Source organism: Rhinopithecus roxellana, chromosome 12, assembly GCF_007565055.1.
Source record: "Rhinopithecus roxellana isolate Shanxi Qingling chromosome 12, ASM756505v1, whole genome shotgun sequence".
Lineage (NCBI taxonomy): Eukaryota > Metazoa > Chordata > Mammalia > Primates > Cercopithecidae > Rhinopithecus > Rhinopithecus roxellana.
The window spans coordinates 66,464,735-66,492,711 of record NC_044560.1 but is presented as its reverse complement, the minus strand read 5'-3'; the positions used below and the strand labels follow the sequence as shown (position 1 = coordinate 66,492,711).

The 27,977-nt window shown below is 38.3% G+C and overlaps 3 protein-coding genes across 3 annotated transcripts in view; 1 reads left to right on the top strand and 2 right to left on the bottom strand.

Moving 5' to 3' along the window:
- The window catches only part of SPATA1 (spermatogenesis associated 1), a 47,110-nt gene extending 46,919 nt beyond the window's left edge, over positions 1 to 191 (bottom strand). Inside the window, exon 1 of the mRNA XM_010382541.1 lies at positions 170 to 191. The gene's annotated coding sequence lies outside the window, so the exon portion shown is untranslated. The remainder of the gene's footprint in view (positions 1 to 169) is intronic.
- GNG5 (G protein subunit gamma 5) lies at positions 14 to 8,422 on the top strand. The gene is made up of 3 exons (XM_030942375.1): positions 14 to 576; positions 4,661 to 4,805; positions 8,197 to 8,422. Exons 1-2 carry the CDS (start codon positions 496 to 498, stop codon positions 4,784 to 4,786), a joined length of 207 nt encoding a protein of 68 aa, XP_030798235.1. The 5' UTR covers positions 14 to 495; the 3' UTR covers positions 4,787 to 4,805; positions 8,197 to 8,422.
- Positions 8,406 to 27,977, bottom strand: RPF1 (ribosome production factor 1 homolog). Its single transcript, XM_010382537.2, has 9 exons — positions 27,725 to 27,977; positions 26,209 to 26,265; positions 23,567 to 23,647; positions 16,957 to 17,052; positions 16,217 to 16,370; positions 11,280 to 11,362; positions 10,690 to 10,871; positions 10,383 to 10,509; positions 8,406 to 9,314 (listed from the first exon to the last, which is right to left on the bottom strand). Exons 1-9 carry the CDS (start codon positions 27,950 to 27,952, stop codon positions 9,273 to 9,275), a joined length of 1,050 nt encoding a protein of 349 aa, XP_010380839.1. The 5' UTR covers positions 27,953 to 27,977; the 3' UTR covers positions 8,406 to 9,272.

Below are 27,977 nucleotides of genomic sequence, written 5' to 3'. Positions count from 1 at the left end.
CTCCCCTCACTTCCCTCAACCCCTCCCACAAACTCTGGGAGGAAAACTGAGACCTCCTGGTCACCCGCCGCCGGACCTTTTAGAAACTCCCACAGCTCCGACTTCCCTCACTGGCCCTCTTCAGACCCCCTCTTAGGTCTTAGCGGCTAACGATGAGCTGTCTCCTTACCTCTCCCTAATCGGTCCCTCTGGAGAGGAAAGGAGAACTTAAGAGTCCAGGCGCGCTCGCCTCCCCAGCAGCCGCGCCCACCGACTGCTCCGCCCCTTCTCCTCCCCCTCCTCCAGGCTCGCGCTCCTGGCCTGGTGAGGAGCCGGAACAGAGGGTGGGAAAGGCGCGCATGCGCATCGAGGGTGGAGTCGCTGAGCACAGAACCGGAAACTTAGAGACAAAGTTCGGAGCCCCGCCCCCGCCGCGCGCTGCTTAGTTGTCTGGCCCCGCCGACCCACGGCCCACGACCCACCGACCCACGAATCGGCCCGGCCGTCGTGTGCAGCATGTCTGGCTCCTCCAGCGTTGCCGCTATGAAGAAAGTGGTTCAACAGCTCCGGCTGGAGGCCGGGCTCAACCGCGTCAAAGTGAGCTGGGGCGGGCGGCCGAGGCGGGAGGAAGGCGGCGGCTGCAGCAGCGGCGGGTGGGATCCGGCGGCCCAGCTGGCGGGGGCGGGCGGGACACGCGCCGGCCCTCGCTTCCCCTGGAGAGGACGCGCGCTCGGTGGCGGCGATCGGGGAGCGGCCAGCTTTAGAGAAGGCGCCGCGTGGGTCTAGGCTGTGTTTTGGAGGGACGATTAGTTCGCCCTTCCGCCCCAGGACTTTCCGAGGAGGGCTGGCCTCTGGGCTGAACCGTGGCCCACATTCCGGTCCTCCTCCCTCTCTACCTCCCTTGGCCGACTTGTCGGCTGGTCTCGCCAACAAGCTGCGCCTCCGCGCGCCGTCCGCACCCTTCCTTTCCCACTTCGCCAGCCTGCTGTTTCTCATCGGACAGGGTATTTTCCGACTTTTGATTCAGAGCAGACTTTTCTCCCCCCGTTTTATCTTTCCCAAACCTACTTCCTTTAGTATTAAATTCTTACCTTCAACTTCTCTTGTCCATTGAACACATACTTTTAAGCGAATTATTGCATAACTTAAACTATGGATTAAAGCAGCATTTTTCGAAACGATCCTGGAGTGTGAAGTTCCGGTTAGTGCCCCGTACAACCTCAAACAAAGCGTGCCTTTCATACCTATGGCACAGTTTGCTCGTATTTGACCTTGGGGATATCGACTGGTCCGCATGCCCGAGAAAATGATTATTGTGGGTAATGATTGGTCTTATTTTGGCGTCTGGTTAGTATTGGCCTTGTCTTGGGGTACTTTGGAAGAAAAAGCGTTTTGTCTGTGTTGATAGAACAACTTGACATTCAAGTGCTATTCTAAGTATTTCCTGATATTTACAGTCCTGAATGGATTGGCTTCTTTCTGGTACAATAGGTCAGGCTACATGTGAAACACTTCTGCAGTTAAAAAAAGAAACAAGAATGTAAATCATGTGCCCTGTTAAAAGCAGCCAGTTCCTAAGATGATTTGATTTTATACTCACCAGGCTAGTCTTTACTACTTCCTGAAATGTTTTGTGGAGTGAGAGAGGTAGGGTCTCTAAGCTTTCTTAACTGGAAATGTCAGAGACCTAGCTTACTCAGTTGTGGTCACCTCAGAAGGGAAGGGAAATTCTCATTCGTCTTGTTGTAGGATCCCCCTGAGAGAGGGTCTCCCATTTAGCTTTGTTAACTAGAAATGTGAAGGACCTGCTTACTCAGTTGTGGTCAACTCAGAAGGGAAGAGAAATTCTCATTCGTCTTGGTGTGGGATCCCCCTCACTTAGAGTCCTTGAAGTGCTGTAGACCTCACTGCAATTTGGAATCTATTTCTCTACTCTCCCAATTCTTACCTCATCACAGTGGTTTCTAGTGAGTCTTGGCTGGATTTGGCTCTGAAATTCGAAATCATTTATTTATTAACCATTATATATCATTCAGGTATGCCTTCATCACAGATAGGATGGACCAAGAAAGAAAAAATGGGGCTGGATAGTGAAAGCAATAAATTGTACATACTTAGTCTCCAAAGAAAATGACATGAGGTCCTCAAACTAAAATACTCCAAGAACTTTACCTTGAAAACCCTAGCTGCTACTCCCCTAATCCCCCCAAGCCGATCCTACCTAAATCTTCAGTAGCCTTCTGGTTCTGGTCGGGATCATTAAAGGCACCAGAAATGATTTGGTTTTGGAGTTACTGCCTGATGTTAAGGCTGTAGCAAGAAGGGGAGCATCCCCTTTGGGACTTTTAAATGAGCTTTTCTTTAGACATGTTGCTAAATGTGGTTTAACATTGTGTATCTATTTTATCAATGACTGGGCTAGGTGATTTTTTGTGAGATTTTTAAACTAGTACAATCTTTTAACCTTTATGTTTGAGCACAGTTGATAGAACTTATCATAAGTGCTTCACAAACTGTCATAGGTAGGTCAGGACATTTTTGAGAGTGAAAAGGGGCACCTAATAATTAGGCCAGGATTACAGGGTTTCAACCTCTGGATGGTGATTGTTACAGTGCCTTGGGTGCTAGCAGCTTGTTCCAGTTTTAGAGTCTTTGTCTCAGCTTTCCTCACTGTTTGGAATGCTGTTTCTCACTGATGGTTATTTGGTTGGATTTCTTGTCATTGAGATCTCAGCTTCAATGTCACCTCAGACACCTTCCCTTAAGTGGGCACCCGGTCACTATCTAAACGATTACTCATTTTACTACAGAGCACCTTGTCTGTCATTTTCTCTGAACTGTCAGCTCCATAACAACAGGGCTCTCTCTGGCTGTTATGTATTCTCAGTGCCTGTAAGTATATGCAGCACATAGTGGTGCTTGGAACTTGTGAAAGGGAGTTACATTGGACCCCACCTACACTTTAAAAATTAACAGGTACTCTTTATGCTTCCTTCTGGTTAATATGAATGAAAACACTAAACATTGTTACAATATTTGTTGAAAAAGGACACCACTGTTCCCCTACTTTAGCTACACTTCTTTTGGAAGGGAGGGGATGAGGGGGTTTAGTCATTTGTAAAAATACTTCTTTTACATAGGAGCTATTAAACCTATGGAACTCATTACCCTGGACTGTTGTATAAGCCAGACACACAAATAGATTTGATAAGCATTTAGATTCATCTTAGGATGATGAATTATTTTATCAGGTTGGAGGTACAGCTGTAATCTGCAGGGGTTCTTGGTATAGAGAGCATTTGTGATGCTATTAATTCCCTAAGGTCACATATCCAGCTGGATGGACTGGACACCTGCTCCCAGCCTCCTTGTGGTAAAGACTGAGAATAAAATAAATGAGTATTTCTCCCACTTCTTAAATCTCAGCTCAAGACTTCAGATATTAGATGCATTTCGGGCATGTTTTATTCATGTTCCACGTCTGAACAGTTCAGTTCATTGTTTTGGTGTTCGTGTACCATCAACTATTTTAATGTTATTAAACTGGACAGTGACAGATTTCTGCCCAGTGTCATGTGACTGAAAGGCTGATAGCAAACTTCAATTTAACAGTTTTTCTGAGCAGCCTGCCTTTAAGAAACTATTGACTTAAATATGGTTTAAGTGTTAATATACATATACAGAGCCACCCAAACAGGACTTAAGGAACTTCTATGGCTTTATGGTTATTTTGTTTATATCCTACATCACCTTAGCAGAATATATAGAAATAGTAGATGTCTAAGTGAAAGAATGCATGCCTCTTTTAATTTGTTTTAGTTTAAATGCAACAGTATAAGGGTCTGATAAATTTGAGGATCAGTATACTGAATGCATTCTTATAGTGTTTGCGTTTCTAAATTATGTGCTATCCCACATTATGTTCATTCACAGTAGCCTTTTTCCAGTTAATACTGCTTTCAAGACAAAATAATAGTTTGCTAGAATGTTATTGCTTTTTGTTGAACCTTTAATTTTTTTTTAAGAAACAAGATGTTAAGTACCCTCAGGTTTGCACTTGAACAGCCTATTATTAATAAGATGTGCTGTGCTTTGCAAAAATAAACATAATTCTACTGTTTGTACTCAGTCATCTGATTCTTCTAGTAACCAAACAAAAGAAAACATACTTTAAATCAGTCTTATTTACAAGCATTGGTTTTAAGTATTAAGAGTTCACTAGGCTGGGTGCGGTGGCTCACACCTGTAATCTTGCACCTTGGGAGGCCAACGCGGGCAGATCACAAGGTCAAGAGATCGAGACCATCCTGGCCAACATGGTGAAACCCCGTCTCTACTACAAATACAAAAATTAGCTGGGCGTGGTGATGCGTGCCTGTAGTCCCAGCTACTCAGGAAGCTGAGGCAGGAGAATCACTTGAACCCAGGAGGGGGCGGTTGCAGTGAGCCGAGATCGCACCACTGCACTCCAGCCTGGCGACAGAGCGAGACTCCGTCTCAAAAAAAAAAAAAAAAAAAGAGCTCACTATATGACTTAAGTCTTCAATTATTATATAGTATCTTCTTTTGAAGCAAGAGAAGTACTGTTTTATTGGAAGTACAGTATTTCCAAAGATTGAGAAAACCTTCATTAAAATGTTTTCACCATCTGGCGCTTCCCTCCCCTCTTTGTTATGTATAGGTTTCCCAGGCAGCTGCAGACTTGAAACAATTCTGTCTGCAGAATGCTCAACATGACCCTCTGCTGACTGGAGTATCTTCAAGTACAAATCCCTTCAGGCCTCAGAAAGTCTGTTCCTTTTTGTAGTAAAATGAATCTTTCAAAGGTAAGTTTCCTTAAATTAAAACCAAAACCCACATTGTAGGAATAACTAGTCTTCTCTTTCTTTGCAGCACTTAAAAGATCATCCCATGCCCTTTCCTTTGGCCCTCCATTTCCAGTATTTTTCTGTTTTGCAAGGAAAGTAAGGATTCATGAAACTTGCTGACTTAGTAGTCATGAAGGCTAATCGTTTCTATTTTACTATAAGAAGGTTAAATAGAGGATTTAATAACCATAAAGAGGGTATAGGAGAGTTACTACAAAATCCCACTGCTGTAACAAGCCATCTGTCACTTTTTAGAGCATCGGCCTAATGGCATATGCATCTTGGGAGTCCCCAAGTACTAGTTTTCTTTTTGTGTACCTGGCAAATATTTAGACAGTTTTTTAAAAAACTGCATTGTTTATGGGGATAACTTAAAGTACTACCAGCTGATTTGGATTAACTCTTTGATGTTGTTGCTCTGACTAAACCCAGCTGTAGAGCAGTATAGCAAAGACTGGGAATTGGAAATGCAAGAGAAAATCAGATGTAATTGAGTAAGCCAGTGTGGTAAAGGCGTTTGGACTGAGGTAGAACAGGCTTTATGTTTTGTTCTCATTTGTTGGATTAAAGATGAAACATGAAGGAAATGCAGTATATGAGTTCTTGGTGGCAAACAGACAGTGGACTGAATTTCAGAGAATTAAAAACTAAAGACCCTGCTGGCTTTATTAAAGCATGCTTCAGTACATTAATTTGTGCTTTCCAGATCAAATGCCATGTGTACAAATGTATGTTAGTCTAAGAGACGTGACCAAAAACGTTTTGGATCATTTAAAATGTAACTGAAGGGTGCTGCATTTTATAAATTCTTAGTACTTTAGTTAGGGAATGTACTCAATATTGACCTATGAGAGGCAAACTAATAGTACTTTTTAAAAAAAGGTTTTGTATATGGCACACACCCCTTACTAACATTCTGACTCTCCAAAGCCCAGGAAGCTGCTTCCTAAAATACCTTGTTACATAGTTGTGCCCTCCTTAATTAAGCTTTGTAGACCTGGTAGTGTCCAGGAAGTCTGTATAAGTACATGTTTCCAGTAAATACAATGATTGGTTAAGATGTTTTAAGTTTTTTGAAGTACCAGGGGGAAAAAAAGTCCTTTGAAAACAGGTGTCATGTGCACAAAAATGCACATGAAGAAGTAATTCACTTTCATATTTAACTGTTTATTATCATATTCTTTGTTTCTGGTACTATTCATTTAATTCTTCATGGTAGTTTTTGGAAGTTTCATATTTTTATGGTTTATTAATGATTTTTTTTAACCTCAGTTCTTGTATTCACTTTACAGAGTGGTTTATTTTCATTTGAATAAAATACTGGGCAGCTGTTAATAGTTGTATTAGTTTGTTCATAGCAATCTACAGATAAGTGTTTAAATGAATTGCTCAATTTTAAAAATATGGCTGGGGTGAGAACCCAGAATGTAAAATAATGTCTATTAATCCCAGCAGTATAAGAAAACAGCTTGGTGGATATTAAGATTTGAAGCAATTTGGGCTAGGAGAATAATAATTGGGCATCAAAGCATTGCTTCTCCAGCTTGAATATATGCAAATCACTTTGTTAAAATGCAAATTCAAATTCAGAAGGTCTGAAGTGAGTCCCTACAACTTGCATTTCTTACAACTGCCCACTTACACTGATGCTGATAGTACTAGACCTACATTGAGTGGCATGAATGTAAAGAATCTACATTGGAGTTATGTGTATAAATATAGTTTTATCGCTGGAGTGCAATGGGGCAGTCTCAGCTCACTGCAGTCTCTGCTTCCCGGGTTCAAGTGCTCCTGCCTCAGCTTCCTGAGTAACTGGGATTACAGGTGCACACCACCACACCCAGCTGATTTTTGTATTTTTAGTAGAGACAGGGTTTCTCCATGTTGGTCAGGCTGGTCTCAAACTCCTGACCTCAGGTGATCCGCCCGCCTCAGCCTCCCAAAATGCTGGGATTACAGACATGAGCCACTGTGCCCAGCCCTGTATTTCCTTTTAAGAGGAATTTTTTTTTTTTTTTTTTTTTTTTGAGATTCCAGCTTTTAAAATTTTTCCTTCTTTACACACAACAAAATAGAAGAAATAATACGGGATTAAAAACTTAGTAGAACATGTATACACAAAAAATGCAGATAAGACGACAGGCTTATTGACAGTGAGGAAACACATGTAAAATTAAGGTAGTTTTTGTATGAAACATTTTATGTGTGCCATGAAAATGTTTTAAATAAAAAATTTGAAGGATCAGTATTTGCTTTTTCATTCTGCCTTTTTTAAATGGTGAATTTCTTATTTCATTAAATATTCTTTGTAAACAAGATCTTTAATGGTTGTACTGTGATTGAATTATACTTCCTTGAATATTTAAGTTTCCAAAATTTGAGGTTACAGTGAGGTGAAGATTTTGGTGAACAACTATATATATATACTTCGTACCTCTATTAAATTTCTAGAAGTAAAATTAGTCAAGGAGTGAACATTTAACATTTTTACAATGTTGTACTTGATATCCCCTGCCAATATAATACTTTGGCCTTCCTTCCACTAGAAACATGAGAATGCTTTTTCCTTGAGCCCTAAGTCTTGTTTATTACTATTTTAGGTGAGATTAAACATTTTTCATAGCATTCTGTTAATGCCTCTTAAACATTTTTGTTACAAAATATCTCAGATTAACACTTTTGTACCTTTCCATATCAATAAAGTTAGTATGCTCATGTTTTAATTTTTTAGTGCACTTTTTAAAATTTAATATTCTTTCATTTTTAAAATTTTTTAGTTTATACTCTTTTAACTGAAATATTTTATGGTTAGAAAACATAACTTATTTTTTAAGGCATAACTTATAGCTTTGTGTTCCATCATATGTAGAAACCTTCGTTTATCCATTCTCTTATGGAGTTATATTTAGGTGTTTCAGTTCTTTGCGGTTAAAATACTAATACAGTCAATATCCTTGTACATGTTTCTCTATTTCTGGGTTTATCTAGGTAACTAGAAGTGTGGTTGCATCTTCTACTTCACTAGATACTGCCAAACTGCCCTGCTAAATACTCTGCTCATTTTTCTAAGGATGTTTGGATTTTTCTTGATTTGAGAGCTTTATTAACCTTTTTTTATTATATACAGAATGTATTTTGGCAGTAATCTTAGCAAGTTAATCTGTAAGTCTGTTTATAAAACAGGAATGACTTACACATCAGAGTGGTTGTGAAAATTAAGGGAAAGATTTTACTGGTTACTGCACCATGGGCATTTCCCATCCTGTTTCTCTTAGGTTATTCATGAAAAAAATTAAAAACTATATTCTTTGATACTTTACCCTAACTCACCTTTTTTTTCCTATCTTAGGTTTCCCAAACCACTCCTTATGATCCAGTGAATATTCAAGAGAGCTACATTTGAAGCCTGTACAAAAGCTTATCCCTGTAACACATGTGCCATAATATACAAACTTCTACTTTTGTCAGTCCTTAACATCTACCTCTCTGAATTTTCATGAATTTCTGTTTCACAAGGGTAATTGTTTTATATACACTGGCGGCAGCATACAATAAAACTTAGTATGAAAGTTTTATTTTGCATTATTATTGGTATTAAATACATGGTATATTAATCTGTTCTGAACACCTGAAGGGGTTAAGTTTGTACAGTTTGTTCCACCTACTCTTCTTACATGACTTTATGCCATACATCTGGCAAGACTGCTAGGGAATTAAAGGTAAACCGCAAACCTTTATTCTTGTAAGGTCAGGAGGAGGCTATTAAGTTCTACAAGGTTTCCATGCATGAATTACTTATAGGGTTAACTTTGTTTCAGTGCCTGAATGGAGTACTACAGCACCATGTAATGAGGTAAAAAAGAGCTCCCCCTAACCTGGCCACAAAAAACCAAACACCTCAAAATCAGGAGCAAAGATTAGCTTCAGTAATTTGCAACTTTGCTTTAAACCCTGGTAGATCATTTTGCTTTAAATTTTTTACCCTTCTGAAGGCTTAAGAGAATGTTAAAACCTCCAGAAACCTGGCCTCCATTTAAGTTATTAAAACTGTGCCAGACACTGGGAATCCAAGATTAATCTGGTGTAAAAATCAAGGGTTAGCCAATATTTACCAACCATTTTATTCCTCTCATGTGTTCTATGCAAATAGGAAAGTTAATCTGAATCTTGATTCCAACTTAATTATTCAGTTACGCAAAAACAAGATAACTAAATTTAAGAAAACCTAAGCCATCAAAATAACTTTTATTTGTATTTTCTACATAAACACACAGTGGCAATTCATGGCATTTGGTAATCTGTCCAAACGTGAGAGGCTTATGAAATCAACTAATGCCATTTTGAAGACAGTATTCTGTCAAAAATAAATTACCCAAGTTCAAGATAGGCCTGTTCAGCAAAATCCAATATTATTCTCTCAGTATTTTATAAATGGAATTTTCTTCTACTTGTATCCATTTCCCGGGGCTGAAAGTGGAAAGTGGGGGAGTGGAAGAAGAAAAGAAAACAAAAATATAATTAACAATTCAGGTAAAATAGTAAAAGTTAACGTCCCTAGAACTTTATAGGTAACGCACTGAAAAACTGGGTTTGTGTGAGACCCTGAATAGTCAGTCTTCGGTCTAATATAAAAGATGTTGGCAGTTACTTTGTGTGTGTGTGTGTGATTTTAAAATAAAATGTTACTAAGTGAAGTACTGCTTATACTAGATAGAAAAGGATGTTTTAGACCACGTGCGGTCGCTTACACCTGTAATCCCAGCACTTTGGGAGGCTGAGGCGGGCGGATCAGGAGATCAAGACCATCCTGGCTAACACGGTGAAACCGTCTCTACTAAAAATACAAAAAATTAGCCAGTGTGGTGGTGCACGCTTGTAATCCCAGCTACTCGGGAGGCTGAGGCAGGAGAATAGCTTGAACCCAGGAGGCAGAGGTTGCAGTGAGCAGAGATGGTGCCCCTGCACTCCAGCCTGGGTAACAGAGCTGAGACTCCATCTCACAACAAAAACAAAAACCAAAAAAGGATGTTTTAAAACATTGAAAGTTTTCATTGTTTTCATTTATGATTTAAGATGATGATCTCCAAACGTCTAAGAAAACTATCAGTAGTTCTCAAGAAACATGTAATAGAGTCACATATAACACAGGCTTATAAGCAGATTGCTGCTGGGCCCCACCCCCTAAGTTGCTGATCCAGTAGGTCTGCGGGCCAAAGAATTTTCATTCCTAACAGGTTCGTAGGTAATGGTGTTGGTACCACTTTGAGAACCACTAATGTTTATACTTCAGATGAACCACGGTTAATCATCAAACCCAGATATTGTAGCTTTTTTTCTTTTCAGGGGTATATGTGCAGGATGTGCAGGTTTGTTACATAGCTAAACATGTGCCATAGTGGTTTGCTGCACAGATCATTTTCATCACCTAGGTATTAAGCCCAGCATCCATTAGCTATTCCTGATGCTCTCTCTCCTCCCACCCTCTTATCTCATACTTTAAAAATAACTTAGTTTTTTTAAACAATAAGCACATACCTTATGGACCCATTCATACTCTCCATATTTAGAATCAAAGGTTCCTTTCTGAAGAGACCTTAATTTTATGGTAAAACGTGGTCCAAGTTCCTGAATTCCCACTTTCTTTTCACTCCTGAATATGTATCTTCAAAGAGAAAAAGAGTTAAATTAATCTGAATGAGCTATTGTTTAACATTATTACAGGGTTCAAAAGATAATTCATTTTATCTTGTATGATACTTGCTACAATATATTGGAAAATTAGTTCATGTTGAAAATATATTTCATGATTGAAGTCAAAGTTCAACAAGTTTACCTTCCTCACCTGTGAAATCTGAAGAATATATAATCCCGTTGATTGTGGAATGTGGCAACCTGCCTTCCAATAAATTGAGGATTATGAGGGAAAAGAGATGCAAACATACGTCCAATTGAATGACCCAGCCGTGTTGTAAAATTATTCAGAATTATTTCAGGTATGTGTTCTGTGGGGTCCTTGCCTCTTCTCTAGAAAAATAATGAAAAATAAATAATTGGTGATACCTCCCAATGCAATTTCAAATATCAAAATTTACATGACAAATTTGCAAAATTTATCGTTTTTTAGTGACAAACTACCACAGATGGCTTACCAAACCCATGAAATAAGACGTATCTAAAATTATTTTAATATGCAGTGAATGCAACAACAAAAAATATCCTATTAGAAAATCAACGTGCTTCATAGTAATGAAGACTATTGCCTGCCGGCTGTAACTTAACCACAGTCTCCCAGGAAAACTGATAGATAAAAACTGCTGTAATCGGGAGAAAAAATGCCATTATTAAAATAAATTAGAGCTATTAAGATAACAGCATCTACTAATCAAATACTGTGAAGAGATCAATGCCAATCAAGGAATGTATAAAACTTACCTTAATTTCTTTACGAAGACGAACACTGCTCATTTTGAAATGAGCAGTTGGGCCATTTGGCAAGTGACTCAAAATAAGTCCATCTGTTCATAAAAGTTAAGAGAAACACATTGAACTCTGTAATCTCAACCTAATTGTTTAAATAACTGGTCCTCTACATCCAAAGGTCCCTAAAATCTGTACCCAAGTGAACAGGCAGATGTACGTATTCCTCTGAAGTGACATTTTCCTACCATATCAAAAGCTCAAAATCAGTCAAAATCTTCCAAGAAAATAGACTATGGTAGTCCTTTTTTTCTCTTTTTACAATATAATAGTTAATCATCACCCTCAATAGGTTATGTTAAGGTACCCTAAAGTAGGTCAAAAAAAGCTCTTTAACTGACCACTACTCTTAGGAGTAAAATAGGATGGGATTCTACAATCATGTAACACTGCAAATACAGTGTTTTACCTCCATGTTCTGAAGATGTATAACCCCAAAATGTCACTTTTACACATTTGTATGGTCAGAATATGCTGTCAACTTTGAATAACATCCCAAGAGACCAGACTCCTAAACTTTCCTCTATGAAATTAAGGTTATTAGTATTTTGCAAGAGATCAGCCCTTACTTAGGATTACTGTACCACAAATTATAATCAACTAACCAATTAATAGCCATTCACTGACTGTCATTTCCCATAAATTGAGAATTATGCTAGACACGCTAAACTACAAATGAAATGTAAGATCACCTACCTACAACCAGCAGGACTAGCAGCCCAAGGACTCTAGAAGTTCTGGGTGCTGCAAACTAAGGTTGCTACCTATATAATGTTCTTCAAGTTTTTGTGGCACAACCTGACCTTCACTTGAAACACCTTTACTTTTCATGAGTAATTCTTGGCTATTGCTTAATGGCATTACAAGCAGGCATATTAATGGCAATGGACAGGGCTTTCACTTTGTATTACGCTTTTCTAGTTTAGAAGAAATTTTCAAACACATTTCATCTGATTTAACAACTTAAATAGGCCAGAATCAGATGGTTTCAAGTCTATCTGCATATAATATGTATCTTTCTAAGCAGATGTTGCCATCTTTTTACAATGGCATCAACACTCATTCCTCCAGATTAGAAGCTATGGTATCTTCAACTTCTCCCTCTCCCACCAAATCTTAACTGCTTTAACCTTCAGAATTTCCTCACTTAGCATCCTCTTTACCCTTACTGTCGTAGTGAGGTCCTCGAGATTTTCCACCTAGATTATTAAAGTAGTATTGTGGTTGGTCTGACCTTTTTCCTCACCATCTCAAGTACATCTCCTAATGCAGATTGTAAAATCAAGTCTGGACTTAGGCCTTGGTTCTGTAAGTAACCAGCTATGGGACTTAGCTGTTTCATTGTATCTATACCATAGTTTCTCATGTGCTAAGTGAAAAACAAACTAGATACCTTCACAGTCTTGACAGCTGTAGCTAATTTCATACTACTCTCATCACAGACTCATCTACAGAAAGAAGACATTGGTATGAGATTCATAATGTGGCCACAAATTACCTTTTCAACCTATTTACCCTATGCCCACACCAAGCTGTTTCCTAACTGGTAGGCACTCGCAGTCTTATGTACTATATATGTTAATCCTAGCATGCACTTTTTGCTTCTGCTAATTTGAATACCTGCAACATTTTACTCATCTATTATGGTCTACTTCAAATGTCACCTTTTTATGCAGTCAGAATTAAGATCTAAATCTTTTCAGTTCTTACTGCTACCACAGCATTCATCACTTATTTGAGTTACAGTCAGGAAAACACCTTTCTTCCCAACTAATCTGCTAACACTTAGTTAGGGATGGGAATTTTTTTCTTTTTTTTTGAGACAGTCTCACTCTGCAGTCCAGGCTGAAGTGCAATGGCACGACCATGGGTCACTGCAGCCTCAACCTATCCGGCTCAAGCAATCTTCCCACCTCAGCCTCCCGAGTAAATGGGACTACAGGCATGCCATCATGCCCATCTAATTTTTGTAGAGACAAGGTTTTGTCATCTTGCCCAGGCTGGTCTCAAGCGATACACCTGCCTTAACCTCCCAAAGTGCTGAGACTGCAGGCAGATTTTTCAGCAAACGTTTGAATTCTATCATTTTAAAAGATTCACCACAGGTTAAACTTCATGAAATACAGCCAAAAGTATTTATTAAGGGGTCTAGGAAATATAAGTCATTTTTTCCAACCCCCAAATCAAGGCTTAAATCCTTTCTAGAACATTCCCACTAAATTGTGGTCTGTGTCAAAAGCAAAGTACAAAATCCAAACTTACCAGTTTCTAAATAACTTCTTTTCCTGTGTACTTGCATTGTACAAGAGGCTTTATTTACATTACTGCTAATCCCTAACACAAATCACACAAAACAGGAGTCATCATGCCTATTTCAGTAATGAGGAAAAGAGGCTGAAGAGGGTCAAGTAAATTAGCCTAAGTAAATCAGACCAAGGCAACTGCACATCTCAACTAGGGTGGGACTGCACCTAGCTTAAGCCCTTGGCTGACAGCTGCTCACATTTGGAAATGTACAGAGGCATTTTGTTTGTCAGGATGACTGAGGTGTTACTGGTATTTAGAATCCAAAGGCCAGGAATGCAAACCATCTTACAAGCTGCCAAGAGTGTAGCACAAATAATTACCCTACCTCAAATGCCAGTAGTTCCCCATTTAGAAATAATGAATACAGGATGTAGGTCTGTAAAGATAAAGTTTACATGCTTCTCACTATACCACATGTTTACTAAAATGACTACCACATGGCACTACCAGACACCATGCTTTATAATGTGATCTTTGTGGGAACTCTAAAGATAGTTATTATTTCCTACATTTAAAAAATGAGGAAATTGAGTGGCTAAGAAACTTGACTAAAATCACAAAACTAGCAAATAATGCAATCTGTATTTGATAAAACAGCTGCCCTGACTCAAAGCCACTAGTAGGTTTCTACAGTTTAGACCGCTGATGTTCTATTTTAGAATAAGTCAAAAAAGTATATCCCTTTACTTCCACCATTCAGCACTACTCTTTCATACAGTAGCCCCTCCAATGTCTTTAGAAAGATGCCATGTTCCTAGAATCTACTTTCCCACAGGCTAAATACTGTTTTTTCAACTTTTCCGCCATGTGTCATCATTAGGAGTTGTGATTTTTATTCCTGAACCCATGCTAAGTCTCCAGGAATCACCACTATATTTTTTTTTGACAGTCTTGCCCTGTCACCCAGGCTGGAGTGCAGTGGGCACCATCTCGGCTCATGGCAACCTTTGCCTCCCGGGTTCAAGTAATTCTAGTGCCTCAGCCTCCCAAGTAGCTAGGATTACTGGCATGTGCCACCACACCCAGCTAATTTTCGTATTTTTAGTAGAGATGCGATTTTGCCATGTTGGCCAGGCTGGTCTCAAACTCCTGACCTCAAGCAATCTGCTGGCCTAGGCCTCCCAAAGTGCTGGGACTACAGGTGTGAGCCACCACGTCCAGCCAGAAAATGTAAACTTTTTAAAGGCAATAGATGATATAGGTGAAATCTGTGTGACTATGTAAAACACCCTGGCTAAAATAAGGATAGAACATTTATTGAATTGATGAATGCTTGCTTCTTAGCAGGGTTACTAGCGGCCTCAAAGTGATGACAGTTGTTTTTTAACTGCCAAAAATAAAAAGAGGAAAACAGACCTTACCACTTTGTGGAGGCAGTTTAAAAAAAAAAAAGAGGTAGCAACTACCTTAAAAACAAATTTTTTCTGGAGTAGTTAAGTATTCAAGAGATTTCAGATACTTTGATACATTAATCCGGTAAACCAAACTACAATATGGCCAACAAAACACATTACAAAGCTTGTTATAGTTTATTTTAGTTTCTGGAAAGCTACTAGAACAAGTGGATAAAGTAAGTTATATTGAAAACAATAAAAATCATAAAAGTTAGATTTTTAAAAAACAGCCTTTTAAGTCCCTAATTTAAAAACAACAGTGTTCACTGATATTAGAAATAAAATGTTATTCTGGCACCACAGAAAATCTTGTCCCTATTTTTTTTTTTTGTAAATTCTTTATAATTTTATTTTAATGAAATTAAAAATCATAAAGATGACTCATTCAATTGGTCATCTTTAAAGCTACTGAACTCACAGCCATCATTCAATAAATAAATAAAACAATAGCAACAATAACAACAAACCTACATATCCTTTATGAAGTCTCTTATCTCAATAGGAAGAAATACCTTGGGTTCAGGTGACACATTCATCTCAGATCTGAGACTCACAGAAAAATTTAGACGAACAAACACATAACATGGGCCCAAGTCTCTACCTCAAAAACTTAATCCTGTGACACCACCTCTGGCAACATAAAATCTAGCCATAACAAACCATATGCAGATCTCCAACTAGGTCAGCCCTTTCCTCCCTCTCTTTCCAAATGGTTGTCCCTCTGCACTGAGCGCTTTTCTCTGCCTCATTCCCCTGCTTCACCCTCATCCATCTAGATCCAGCTTCAGCATCTATTTCTACAGGAAGTCCTTCCTCCCAGGGCAGACTTTGTACCAATCACAGGGTCCCCACTCTATCCTGCATTTCTCTGTTTAACTGTACCATCCACACTATATTTTCTCAGTTTACATATCCATTTACTCCACCTATGAATTTCCTGAAGGTTGTCTCTTGTTTTATCTCTGCATCTTTTACTAAGGGTTAAAATAATCTCTTGGCTGTAGCATGTGCCTGATAAATGGTGAATACAAAGGAAAAATCAGTTTATAGATTCTTGGAAAGAGATATAATTTTCTGATAAAAAAATTATTTTCTGAAAGTTATAGGCAATATTTCCTTATTCTTTTAAATATATTTTTAAGGGGGTTGAGGGAGAGGACAGGAAAACCTCCTTTAAAAAAAAAAGGATACTTGGGGTTTTACGATCTTCATTAATAACAATCAGGTCTGTGAACTCTCTTGCGATGCACTGAGGAATAATTTTTTTCAGAGCCAGTCCTCTTCTGTAATAAACATGTGAGTTTGGTATAACCGTGGAGAGCTGTTCACAGAGTCGTACTGTTCTCTGCAAAACAAAATAACAAAAATTTTGAATAGTTTTTGAAAAAGAATAAAAATCTTATGTGGTACATAAGGAAAGAAATAATGATTATTATGATTAATAGAAAGCAACACTGAGGAAAGCATGAAACTGGAACAGAGTGTCTCCTCTTTTATCAAAGGCTGATCATCCTAAAGCAGTGGTTCTCAATTAGGGGCAATTCTGCTCCATCAGGGGACGCATTTGGCAATATCTGGAGACATTTTTGATGGTTATGACTGGTGGTAGTGGTAGTGGTGTGTGGTTGCTACTGGCACCTAATGCATAGAGGCCAGGGAAGCTGGTAAACATCCTGTAATGAACAGGATGGCTCACGATAACAAAGAATTCTCCAGCTAAAATGCTAACAACGCTGAGGTTGAGAAATCCTATCCTGAAGAATCGTATTTAGTAAACCTACATCATATCACCACTGCTACGTTTTATTTACTTATTCACAGGCATTCTTTAAGGTGGTTAACTAAAGGTTTAACTCTTCTGAACAGAGTACTTTAAATAGAACTAATAAGAAAATTAAGAATTCAAGAACTAAATTAATCAATGTGTTTACCCCATGAGGTCTATCTGATGTTGTGATGAGAATCTTGGGAGAAGTCTGTTTGTTGAAGTAAGAAGCAAATTCATCTGTAGATTCATCATAAGCAACCTGAGAACAGAGAAGAAGGATAATTTTACATCAAACAAATACTCTACTGGACCAGAATTCTAAAAGTAGCTTCAGCAGGACTGCTGAACACTGAGTACCTAGCTGATAAGGGATTTAAAGACAGACCAGGAAGGACTGACATTAATGGACACAGGAAGAGGATGGAGTGGATTTCTCCTGTGTAAAATACAAGTATAAAACTGAATAAAATTGTCAGAAATCACTTCAGGGCAGAAAATGAGATATGTTTACTCTTGAACTACTTTCATTTCCGTCATCAACTTGGTTGGTGAAAATAATCACAGGGAAAAAAAAAAAAAAAAAAAACAAGCAAAAAAACTAATGAAATTACAAGAAGACAAATCTTCCATTAAGAGACACTCAGATTTAAACAATAATGAGAGTAGTACCTTTTAAAATTTGTGGAATATACCCAAGTGGTACTCTGAAAGTCTTATGGCTATACCTGCTCACATTAGAAAATATACATATTGAGCAAATCAATAAATACAGAATCAACTCAAAGGAAGCAGAAGAAAGTAATAAAGATAAAAGGAGATATAAATGAATCAGAAAACAAAGATTCAATAGGATCAAAGAAGAAAGTACTTAGAAAAGACTAAGAGAATAGATATCTTGGTAAAAACTGATTTAAAAAAGAAAAAGCCAAAATAAAATAATATGAGGAATGAAAAGTGGACATTACTGTAGTCTGACTCACGAACATAGATATAATTAATTCTAAGCAAAAAATAAACCCAATTTAGTTATGATGCTTAATGCAATAAAAGAGAAGAGCCACATAATCACCTCAATATTTGCAAAGAAAACATCTAATAACATTCTACATTCATTCATGATAAACAAGACAAAAAATAGCCTAAGAATAAATAAAATTTACTTAACCTTTAACTCTTAATAATCTATCTTTAGTGACACAAATATTAATGATGATGCATTGGAAGTATTCTTTTGAAAATCAGGAATGTGGCAAAGATGGCACTATTGATTTTTCTATTTATTTGACATTAAGCTAGAAGTTCTAGAAGGCACAAAAGTGGGAGAAAAACAGGTCAAAATAAGAAAACTGTCATTTGCAGAAATGATTATCTAAAACAGAAAAATGAAAACAATATCCCAACAAATTAGAAATGAATTTAGGTAGGCTACTGGTTAGAAGATCACTACTCAAAAATCCACTGTATTTTTATAAATTGGCAACCAAAACAATTTTCAAAGACATGCAGTTTACACCAACAAAAACTGTAAGATACCCAGGAATAGCTCTAGGAAGATTTATGGGTCAACTTGCATGAAGAGAACTATGAAATTCATGAAATACGTTTCACTATTCAAAGAAGACTTAAGAAATATATATTATATATATACATATGTATCCCCAATTTGGAGGATATATGTATCCCCAAATTGATCTGATTTTTGTGCCATTTATAATTTATATGGAGGAGCAAAGGCCTAGGAAAAGCCAAAACACATCTGAAGAGAGGGGATTTAGGGGCAGGAGTGAAAGCAGCATCTTGCCCTTACAGATATTAAGACTTATTATGAAGCTAATTAAGAAAGTAATGATGCAGTGACAAACTGGCCAAGCAAATAGCCCAGAAAATGACCAAGCATATATAGATATTTGATATATAACTTGGCATTACAATTCATTGTGGGGAAAGGCTGCACTACTTCAAAAATGGTATTGGATAAACTGTATGTATGTGTGTATATATATATATATATATATACACACACATACACACACACATATATGCTGCGCAAAAGGACAGGCTGGGGTGAAAGACAGCAAGGAAAGTAACTGGTTTCCATTCTCACACCAAACAGAAAACAATTCCTAACAATTAAGTAAATAAACATGAGAGACAACTCTTTATTTTAGAAAGAAAGAAAAAGTAACTTAGGATCACAGGAAAGAGAACAGTTTCTTAAATATGACATAAAAAGCTTTAAATGCTAAAAATTTCAAAAATTCAACTATATCAAGAACTTCTGGTCGTCGTCCTCAAAAGACACCATAGAAAATAAAAAGAGAATCCATGAATTGGAAGATGCCTTTAATACGTATAAAGGATTGGTATCCAAATAGAGAAGTTCCACAAATGATCAAAATACACTACATGATAGAAAACTGGGCAAAAGACATGTTTTATCTCTAAAGAAAACAACTTATATTAAACAATGCTCAACTATCACAAGAACAGAAAACCAAACACCGCATGTTCTCACTCATAGGTGGGAACTGAACAATGAGATCACTTGGACTCGGGAAGGGGAACATCACACACCGGGGCCTATGACGGGGAGTGGGGAGGGGGGAGGGATTGCATTGGGAGTTATACCCGATGTAAATGACGAGTTGATGGGTGCTGACGAGTTGATGGGTGCAGCACACCAACATGGCACAAGTATACATATGTAACAAACCTGCACGTTATGCACATGTACCCTAGAACTTAAAGTATAATAAAAAAAAAAAAAAAGAAAAAAAAAGAAAACAAGGAAATACAAATTCAAACCTCAATGAGACAGCCTTTTATCATTAGTCTGAACATACCAGGAACTGGTTAGAATGTGGATGAGCAGGAACACTACTACTCTTGTACCACAAAAGTATAAAATGATACAACCACTACTTTGAAAAATATTTTGGTACAATCATGTAAAGTTAAACATTTACATATTCTCATGAGTCAAAATTATCCTACTGTAGGTAAATATTCTAGGGAAACCTTTATGTATACATACCCTCTATATGCCTGTTATCCTCAAATTTATTTCCAGTCAAGACCTCTTCCCCGAATTCCAAGCTTATATCACAACTACCTGCTTGACATCTCTTCTAAAAACTCTTAAGAGTCCTGAACTCTTGATTTCCCCTTAAATCTCCTTCAGTCAGTCTTCCACATCTAGTCAATGACCATTTCATCCTTCTAATTTGCTCAGTCTAAAACCTTAATACCATCTTTGAATCCTCGATTTCTCTGAAATTCCACATCTAATTTGTCAGGCAATTGAAGCAGCTCTGATTTCAAAATATACCCAGGGGAAAAAATATTTAGAATCAGATCAATTCTCACCACTTTCATTGTAACCACCCTGGCCCAGGTCATGATGAAAGCCCATCATTTCTTTCCCGGATTTGTTTAGTAGCTTCCTAATTATTCTACGTACCTCTCTAGTTATATTCTCAGTAAAGCAGCTAACTACTTTAAAAAATTAAGTCTGATCACATCATTCTTCTATTCAACCCATCCAATGGCTCCTCATTTCACTAAGTATAAAACCAAAGTCCTCATACTGGCCAACAAAGGCACTGATCTGGTCTTTCCTCTTCATCATACTTTCCTAGGACCTCTTCTACAATCCTCTCCCTTTGTTTGCTTAATTTCAGCCACAATGGCCTTCTTGTTATTCTTAAAAAGCATACTTGATACACGTCTGCCTTGGAGCTTGTGTATTCTCTCTGTGCTTGGTTGTTCTCTCTGGGGTTCCTTTTGCCCAAGGATGCTAAATTTCCTCACATCCTTCAAGTCTTTGCTAAAAGGTCAATTTCTCAATAAAGCCTACCCTGACTATCCTGTATAAAAAATCACTACACAGTAGAAAAATGGGCAAGAGACACAATCAATTGATCAAAGGGAAAAAAATATGAAAAGATATTCAACCTCATTCAAAATGAGAACTGCAAATTAAAACTATAGTGATATACAATTTCTCACTTATCAAACTGGAAAAACTGATTTACAGTGAGTGTAAGTTGAGGAGTAACATTCAAGTATCTCCTCCCCAAATACTTACTAATTATCATACAAAGGGAAAAACATTAAATTCAGAGTGAAGAAACCTGGCAGGCACCACTTTAACCAAATGATCAAGGTAAACATAACCAGTAGGAGAAAATCATCAAGTGACTCTTGATAAGAAGTACTGAAAAAGGACTTAACATAACATTCATGGCAGAGGGTCGAGCCTCCCTATTAAAAACCCAAAACCTGAAATATTCCAAAATTCAAAACTTTTTGATAAAGCACCAACATGGCACCACAAGTGGGAAATTCCACACCTGACCTCATGTGATGGGGTCACAGTCGAAAGTTTGTTTCATGCACAGAATCATTAAAAATATTGTATAAAAGTTACCTTTAGGCCGGACGGGGTGGCTCATGCCTGTAATCCTAACACTTTGGGAGGCCAACGTGGGAGGATCACCTGAGCTCAGTTCAAGACCAGCCTGGGCAACATGGTGAAACCCTATCTCTACTAAAATACAAAAAATTAGCCGGGCATGGTGGCATGAGCCTGTAGTCCCAGCTATTCTGGAGGCAGAATTGCTTGAACCAGGGAGGCAGAGGTTGCAGTGAGCAGAGACTGTGCCCTGCACTCCAGCCTGGGCAACAGAGCAAGACTCCATCACCAAAAATAAAAAAAGTTACCTTGAGGCTATGTGTATAAGATGTACACAAAACATAAATAAATGCTCTGTTCAGACTTGGGTCCAATCATCAAGATACCTCATTATCTATCACAAATATTCCAAAATCTGAAATCCAAAAAGAATTCTGGTCCGGCCGGGTGTTGTGGCTCATGCCTGTAATCCCAGCACTTTGGGAGGCTGAGGCGGGTGGATCATGAGGTTAGGAGTTTGAGACCGGCCTGGCCGATATGGTGAAATCCTGTCTCTACTAAAAATACAAAAATTAGCTGGGTGCCCGTAATCCTAGCTATTTGGGAGGCTGAGGCAGGAGAATTGCTTGAACCTGCGAGGCAGAGGTTGCAGTGAGCTGAGATCGTGCCACTGCACTTCAGCCTGGGTAACAGAGCAAATCTCCATCTCGGAGAAAAAAAAATCAAAAAAGACTTCTGGTCCCAAGCATTTCAGGCAAGGGACACTCAACCTGTATTTCTGTCAAAACTACATAAACTGAATATAATCAGAAGAAATCCCAGGCAAACTCATATTAAGGTACATTCTACAGAATATCTGGTCTGTACTACTCAAAAAATCTCAATGTCACAAAAAGCAAACGACTGAGGAACTGTTCTAAATTTAAGGAAATTAAAGGTAATTACAATGGAATGTATGACCTGGGACTTTTCTTTTGCTAGAAAGGACATTATTGGAACAGCTAGTGACATATGAGTAAGATCTATAGAACAGATAATAATGTATACCAGTGTTAACTGTCTGATTTTGCTAACTGTGCTAATAAAAAACAAAATGAGATATGTATAGGAATAAAGGGGCACCATGTCTGCCACCTACTCTCATTTAAGAGGGAATATTTAGGAAGTCTGGGTGAAGGGTATGTACAAATTCCTACTTTTCTATGAAGTCTGAAATATCAAAATAAATTAAAATGCATATACCTTACTTACATAAAATTGCAAACTCTTTCCACTCCAGGTAGTCCTGAATCTCCTTTATCCTGTTTTCCTTTAGTAACCTATCATTGGCTAACATATGTCTAACTTATTTATTTCATTATGTTGACTGTTCGTCTCCCTTCCTAGAATGTAAGCTCTGGGTGGGTAGAAGTTGTGTGTGTGTAAGTATTCTGTGTACTGATGGATCTCAAATCCCTAAAACGGATCCCAATACAGTGCAAGTGAATCCATAAACATTTGCTGAAGGAAGGACAGAAATCAGTGAATGACTGTACCAGGAGATATGTGAAAGAACGTTGATAGCAGCACTGTTGCAAAGCAAACAGACATTCCAAACCAAGTTTCCTTTACGAAACTTTTAAAAAAATAGTTTTAAAATCTTGCTTCTTTTACTGCACTGTTGCAAACTATCTAAGGAGAATGTGCAAAGTTAAAGATTATCTTGAAACTAAGATTTATGAAAATACAAAAAATAGCATCAAATGTTATTCTTAGGTATCAAAATGTCTAACAAATACTACAAAAGTCTATGGTACGAGGAATTCTTTTAAAACTACCAGGCCAGGCGCAGTGGCTGACGCCTGTAATCCCAGCACTTTTGGAGGCCAAGATGGGTGGATCACCTGTGGTCAGGAGTTCGAGACCAGCCTGGCCAACATGGTGAAACCCCATCTGTACTAAAAATACAAAAATTAGCCAGGCGTGGTGGCAGGTGCCTGTAATCCCATCTACTCAGGAGGTTAAGGCAGAGGGTGCAGTGAGCCGAGATCACATCACTGCCCTGTCTCAACAAAATAAAAAACAAAAACAAAAAAACCCATCCAAAATACTAGTCAGGGATTATATAACAAATGTGAAAGTTTACCTAGACATAAAATAGATTACTAGAAAGTAAATATTTACTTAATTTGTCTATAGCATTATTGGGAAATCAATTATGAAATAATCTACACCAAATAATAAGATAATATGCCAGCATTTTAGCTGAACCAGTCCATTATACAACTTCGCCAGCCAGCACTTTAAATATCAATATAAAAATATATAATTTATCAATTATGTGTGATCATTCAAACTAATTTAAGACTTCTAACATTACCTCTTCATCATTAGGGTCTACCGTGGTTTCATCATACACTCGCTGGTTGTCAATGGTCTTGGGTACAGGCTTTGGTGGAGCCTAAGTAAAAGAGAAAGGATTACATTTTAGAAGGATTTTACATTAATTATATTATGGTTGGGGAAAAACAACAGAAAGCTACAAATAATCCCAAACTCAATCTGTTCCTCAGATCAATTCACTTCTACTGCTACATCAATCCTAATAACAATATTGAATAAGAGTTTTTTTGTTTTTTTTTTTAACAATCCGGGCAGAGCCACACACATACTAGAAAAATGGCCAACACTGAATGAAATGGCTTAAAACTGTGCAGAAAGAACAAGGAGAAGAAATAGGGATCGAGATAATTATCTACTAGGGGAAAACATATCAAACAGGAGAAAAATAAAAGAAAAAAATAGGCCGGGCGCAGTGGCTCACACCTGTAATCCCAGCACTCTGGGAGGCTGAGGCGGGCGGATCACCAGGTCAGGAGACTGAGACCATCCTGGCTAACACGGTGAAACCCCGTCTCTACTAAAAATACAAAAAATTAGCCGGGCGTAGTGGTGGGCCCCTGTAGTCCCAGCTACTCGAGAGGTTGAGGCAGGAGAATGGTATGAACCCGGGAGACGGGGCTTGCAGTGAGCCGAGATCGTGCCACTGCACTCCAGCACTCCAGCCTGGGCGACAGGGCAAGACTCCACCTCAAACAAAAAAAAAAAAAAAAAAAAAAAAGGAAAGGCCGGGCGCGGTGGCTCAAGCCTGTAATCCCAGCACGTTGGGAGGCCGAGACGGGTGGATGACGAGGTCAGGAGATCGAGACCATCCTGGCTAAAACGGTGAAACCCCGTCTCTACTAAAAAAAATACAAAAAAACTAGCCGGGCGATGTGGCGGGCGCCTGTAGTCCCAGTTACTCGGGAGGCTGAGGCAGGAGAATGGCGTAAACCCGGGAGGCGGAGCTTGCAGTGAGCTGAGATCCGGCCACTGCACTCCAGCCCGGGCTACAGAGCGAGACTCCGTCTCAAAAAAAAAAAAAAAAAAAAAAAGGAAAAAAATAACAAACTGACATCTGTACATGACTGTTCCAATACTTTCAGGAAGCTACTCAGAAATATTTAATAAAAGTCTAGTTGTTATTCCGTTGACCTAGTAATTTTACTTTGGGGTATTTATGTTCAGGAATGTAAATGGGGGAAAAATTTATACAAAGAAATATGTAGTATCCCTATTTATAATGAAAATAAGCAGCAAACAGGGCAAATGTTCAACATCAAGGTAATGACTAAACATACTACAGTACAACAACATTATGGAATACTGTTAGGATCAGCAATCATGCATACTCAGCTTAGACCAAGAAATGGTGTAAATGAACTGTTAAGAAGTAGAGCACAGAATTGTAAGAGTACATTAAAACTAATTTAAAATATATGTACACTAGCAGAGCTATGAAGAAAATATAAACTGAAACTATTTAGCATTTATTACTCTATGAAACAAATATTACATTTTAATTATTTTTTTAAAGGAGGCAGTTTTAAGAAGTCATCTTTCATCTCTAAAAGCAAGAACGGTGGTATTTTCAAATGGTGATCATAACATTAATTTGCTGTAATAGACTGATTACTAAAGAGTTAAAAAGAGACTAACATGCTTGACATACTAGGATACTGTAGGTCAAAACTGTCTACTATTGATAATTTTCTATGGTTTAACCTAATACTATTCAAAGAATGCATGAAATAGTAGAGTGTTTAGTTTGTATACAGTCTTTACATTTTTTTCCCTTCCTCAAACACCCTTATTTGGTAACTTACTTGATATCTTAAGAAATGGGAGGTGAGACATGAATGTTTTCAAAATTTTGCAAAAATAAATCATAACCTAAGAGTAACTATAAATACACTGAAAATAAAAATAACTTAGCTATGCAATAATGTATGAGTATTTAGTAGTCTAAAAATTTTTTTCAATAAAGATTTCAATTCTTATGAGTACCACAAATATAGCCAAATTCTTTCTTGATGCATTATCCATTATTTTCTTTGCCATAATCCTCACCCTCCTCTCACTCCCCATTCTCACTTTTCACAGGTTCATATCCTCTGTACCACCTCTAAAGCTTAACACATCCTTATCACCCTACTCCAGAAGAGGCTCTGTCCTGCCTTTCCCCAGCCTTGCCTGACCAAAAACCTTTGCTTCACATCACAAGAGCCAAGCTCCAGGCCTAACCTGAGGAGCTTCCCCATTCCCAAAGTCAGGGAGAGGTGCTGACCTCTCAAACACATGCAAAACACCACCACTGTGTTACTGTATAGGTACACAAACATACATAGTAAAGGTAAAAGAAATGCATGGAAAAAATAATCAAAAAGTTCACGAGTGGTTATCTTTGGAGGGAAAAGCAATTATGAAGAAGCAGACAGGGGGCTTCCTTGCAAAAAAAATTTGCTAATGCATTATTTCTTAAGCTGGGTAAATGATACAAAGGGGTTTATTATATTACTTTTGTATTTCTTCATACATACGAAATATGTAACAATAAATTTTAGAAGAAAATAATTCAACTTAAATATCAGGAAGGATTCCCTAATATAAGACAGAAAGCAAACAGCTAAGAATTTTATTTACCTTATCGCCAAGAGCCTCTCTTTCTTTTTTAAGTTTTTTCTTAGCTGCCAACTTTTCCTAAAGGGTGAAAAAAAAAAGAACAATATTGAGAAACAACCAGTTATATCACAAACACATACTCAAACTACAAATTACTAATGCTATGAATACTCGAACTGGGCGATCTTTGTAATCTATTGAAATAAGCATCTGGACATGGATTTTTCTACCTAAATTACTACTGTAAGCCAAATGAGCTGGCCAATTAATAAGATTTCTTTAACAAAGGCCTTGATTCTTTTAAAAAAATCTAAACTGGCAAGTTTGAACATTTAAAATTTGACTAGCTTAATCTTTTTCCATAAAGTCTCAAATTAATTAAAGTACAAAATGTGGTTTCCGTTGTGTTTTGTTTTGCCTAACTGGTTGCATCCTAAAGACCACCACGGTTATGCTGTTTGCTTCTCTTGAAAAGCACTAAAAATAGGAATGGGAGATGAGTTTTTAGGTTGTTTTCCATAAAACCATCACCAATTATATACATATTTTATAATCAAAACATACTTTTAAAATTTAGTAAGAGCTTGCAAGGTGGATTAAGATTATCTGTATTTGTATTGTCAATCTATATATTCTCCTGGAGATTTCTAGATAGAAGGGTTGACAAAATAAAAAATATTCTTTTCTTTCCAGCACCTACTGATCCTCAATCCACCAGGTTTCAGATTAGAAATCATAGCTCCAGTAAATCTTTTAGGACATCCCTCCCCAATACGTGCATACCAGAATGAGTTAAATGCCCCTTGTATGTACTCAAACAGCACCTTGACACTGAACTAATGAGTAAGAACCAGTCCCGGGCCTCAGAAGGGCCAGTTAGAGGAGGCAGACACGTAATAAGAATATTGTGTGAACTTCCATGATGTGCAAGAATAACCAAACGTTTTCTTCCAATTGCAGTTTAACCAGAAATGGGCACTGTGACCTTGGCAAGCCGTTTAAACCTCTTTACGTTTCAGTTTGTTTACCTACCAGAAACGTATAAGGATAAGCCTTAAAGAACAAATACAATTACCAGAAACTTTACAGTACTAATTGCGGTAAAGAGCTGCTGCAGGAGTCAGAGAAGCAATATTTTGGATTTTGGATTTATTACGTATTGCCTCCATTTCAGATTCTGCAAATTAACCAACGCTGCCTAGACGGGCCAAAGGGCTGAGACTTTTGCCTTCTGGGCCAGGAGGGCGTAGTTTTCACTACTAAGCCAACAGGCCTTCCAACTTTCCTTGTGAATCCAGCATCCTAGGAAACAGCCTATCAAGAAAATCTTCCACCCTGACGCTCAGGCAAAAGGCTGAACCGAGAGTCTCCAAACCACGACGAGGGGACCAGAACACGTGGGCCGCGGCACCACCCTTCCTACCGAGCCACAGAACACACTTTGAGACCAGCAGACAAACACATGTGTGCGCTCCGCGACCCCTCTAAGCGTCAGGAACATCGCGCAGGCGCCCGGCAGCTCCCGCCCCTCGCTTACCTTCCGCTGTTGTTGTTTCCACCGCGTGAACATTAAGTGTCGCCGCTGTTTGTTTTTAATCTCAGAAATGCTAAAGCCTGGCGGAAAAGCAGCCGCTTTCGGGGGTTGGACCCCGCTTTCCGTCGCCCCATCCCCAGCGCCTGCAGCCTCCTGAATTTCCTCAGCAGTGGCTTTCCGTTTCAGGCTTTTCTTCCAGCTGCTGCTGCTCTTTTCCCCTGCTTTCGCCATGGTGTCGGCTCCTTTGCTTCCGTAC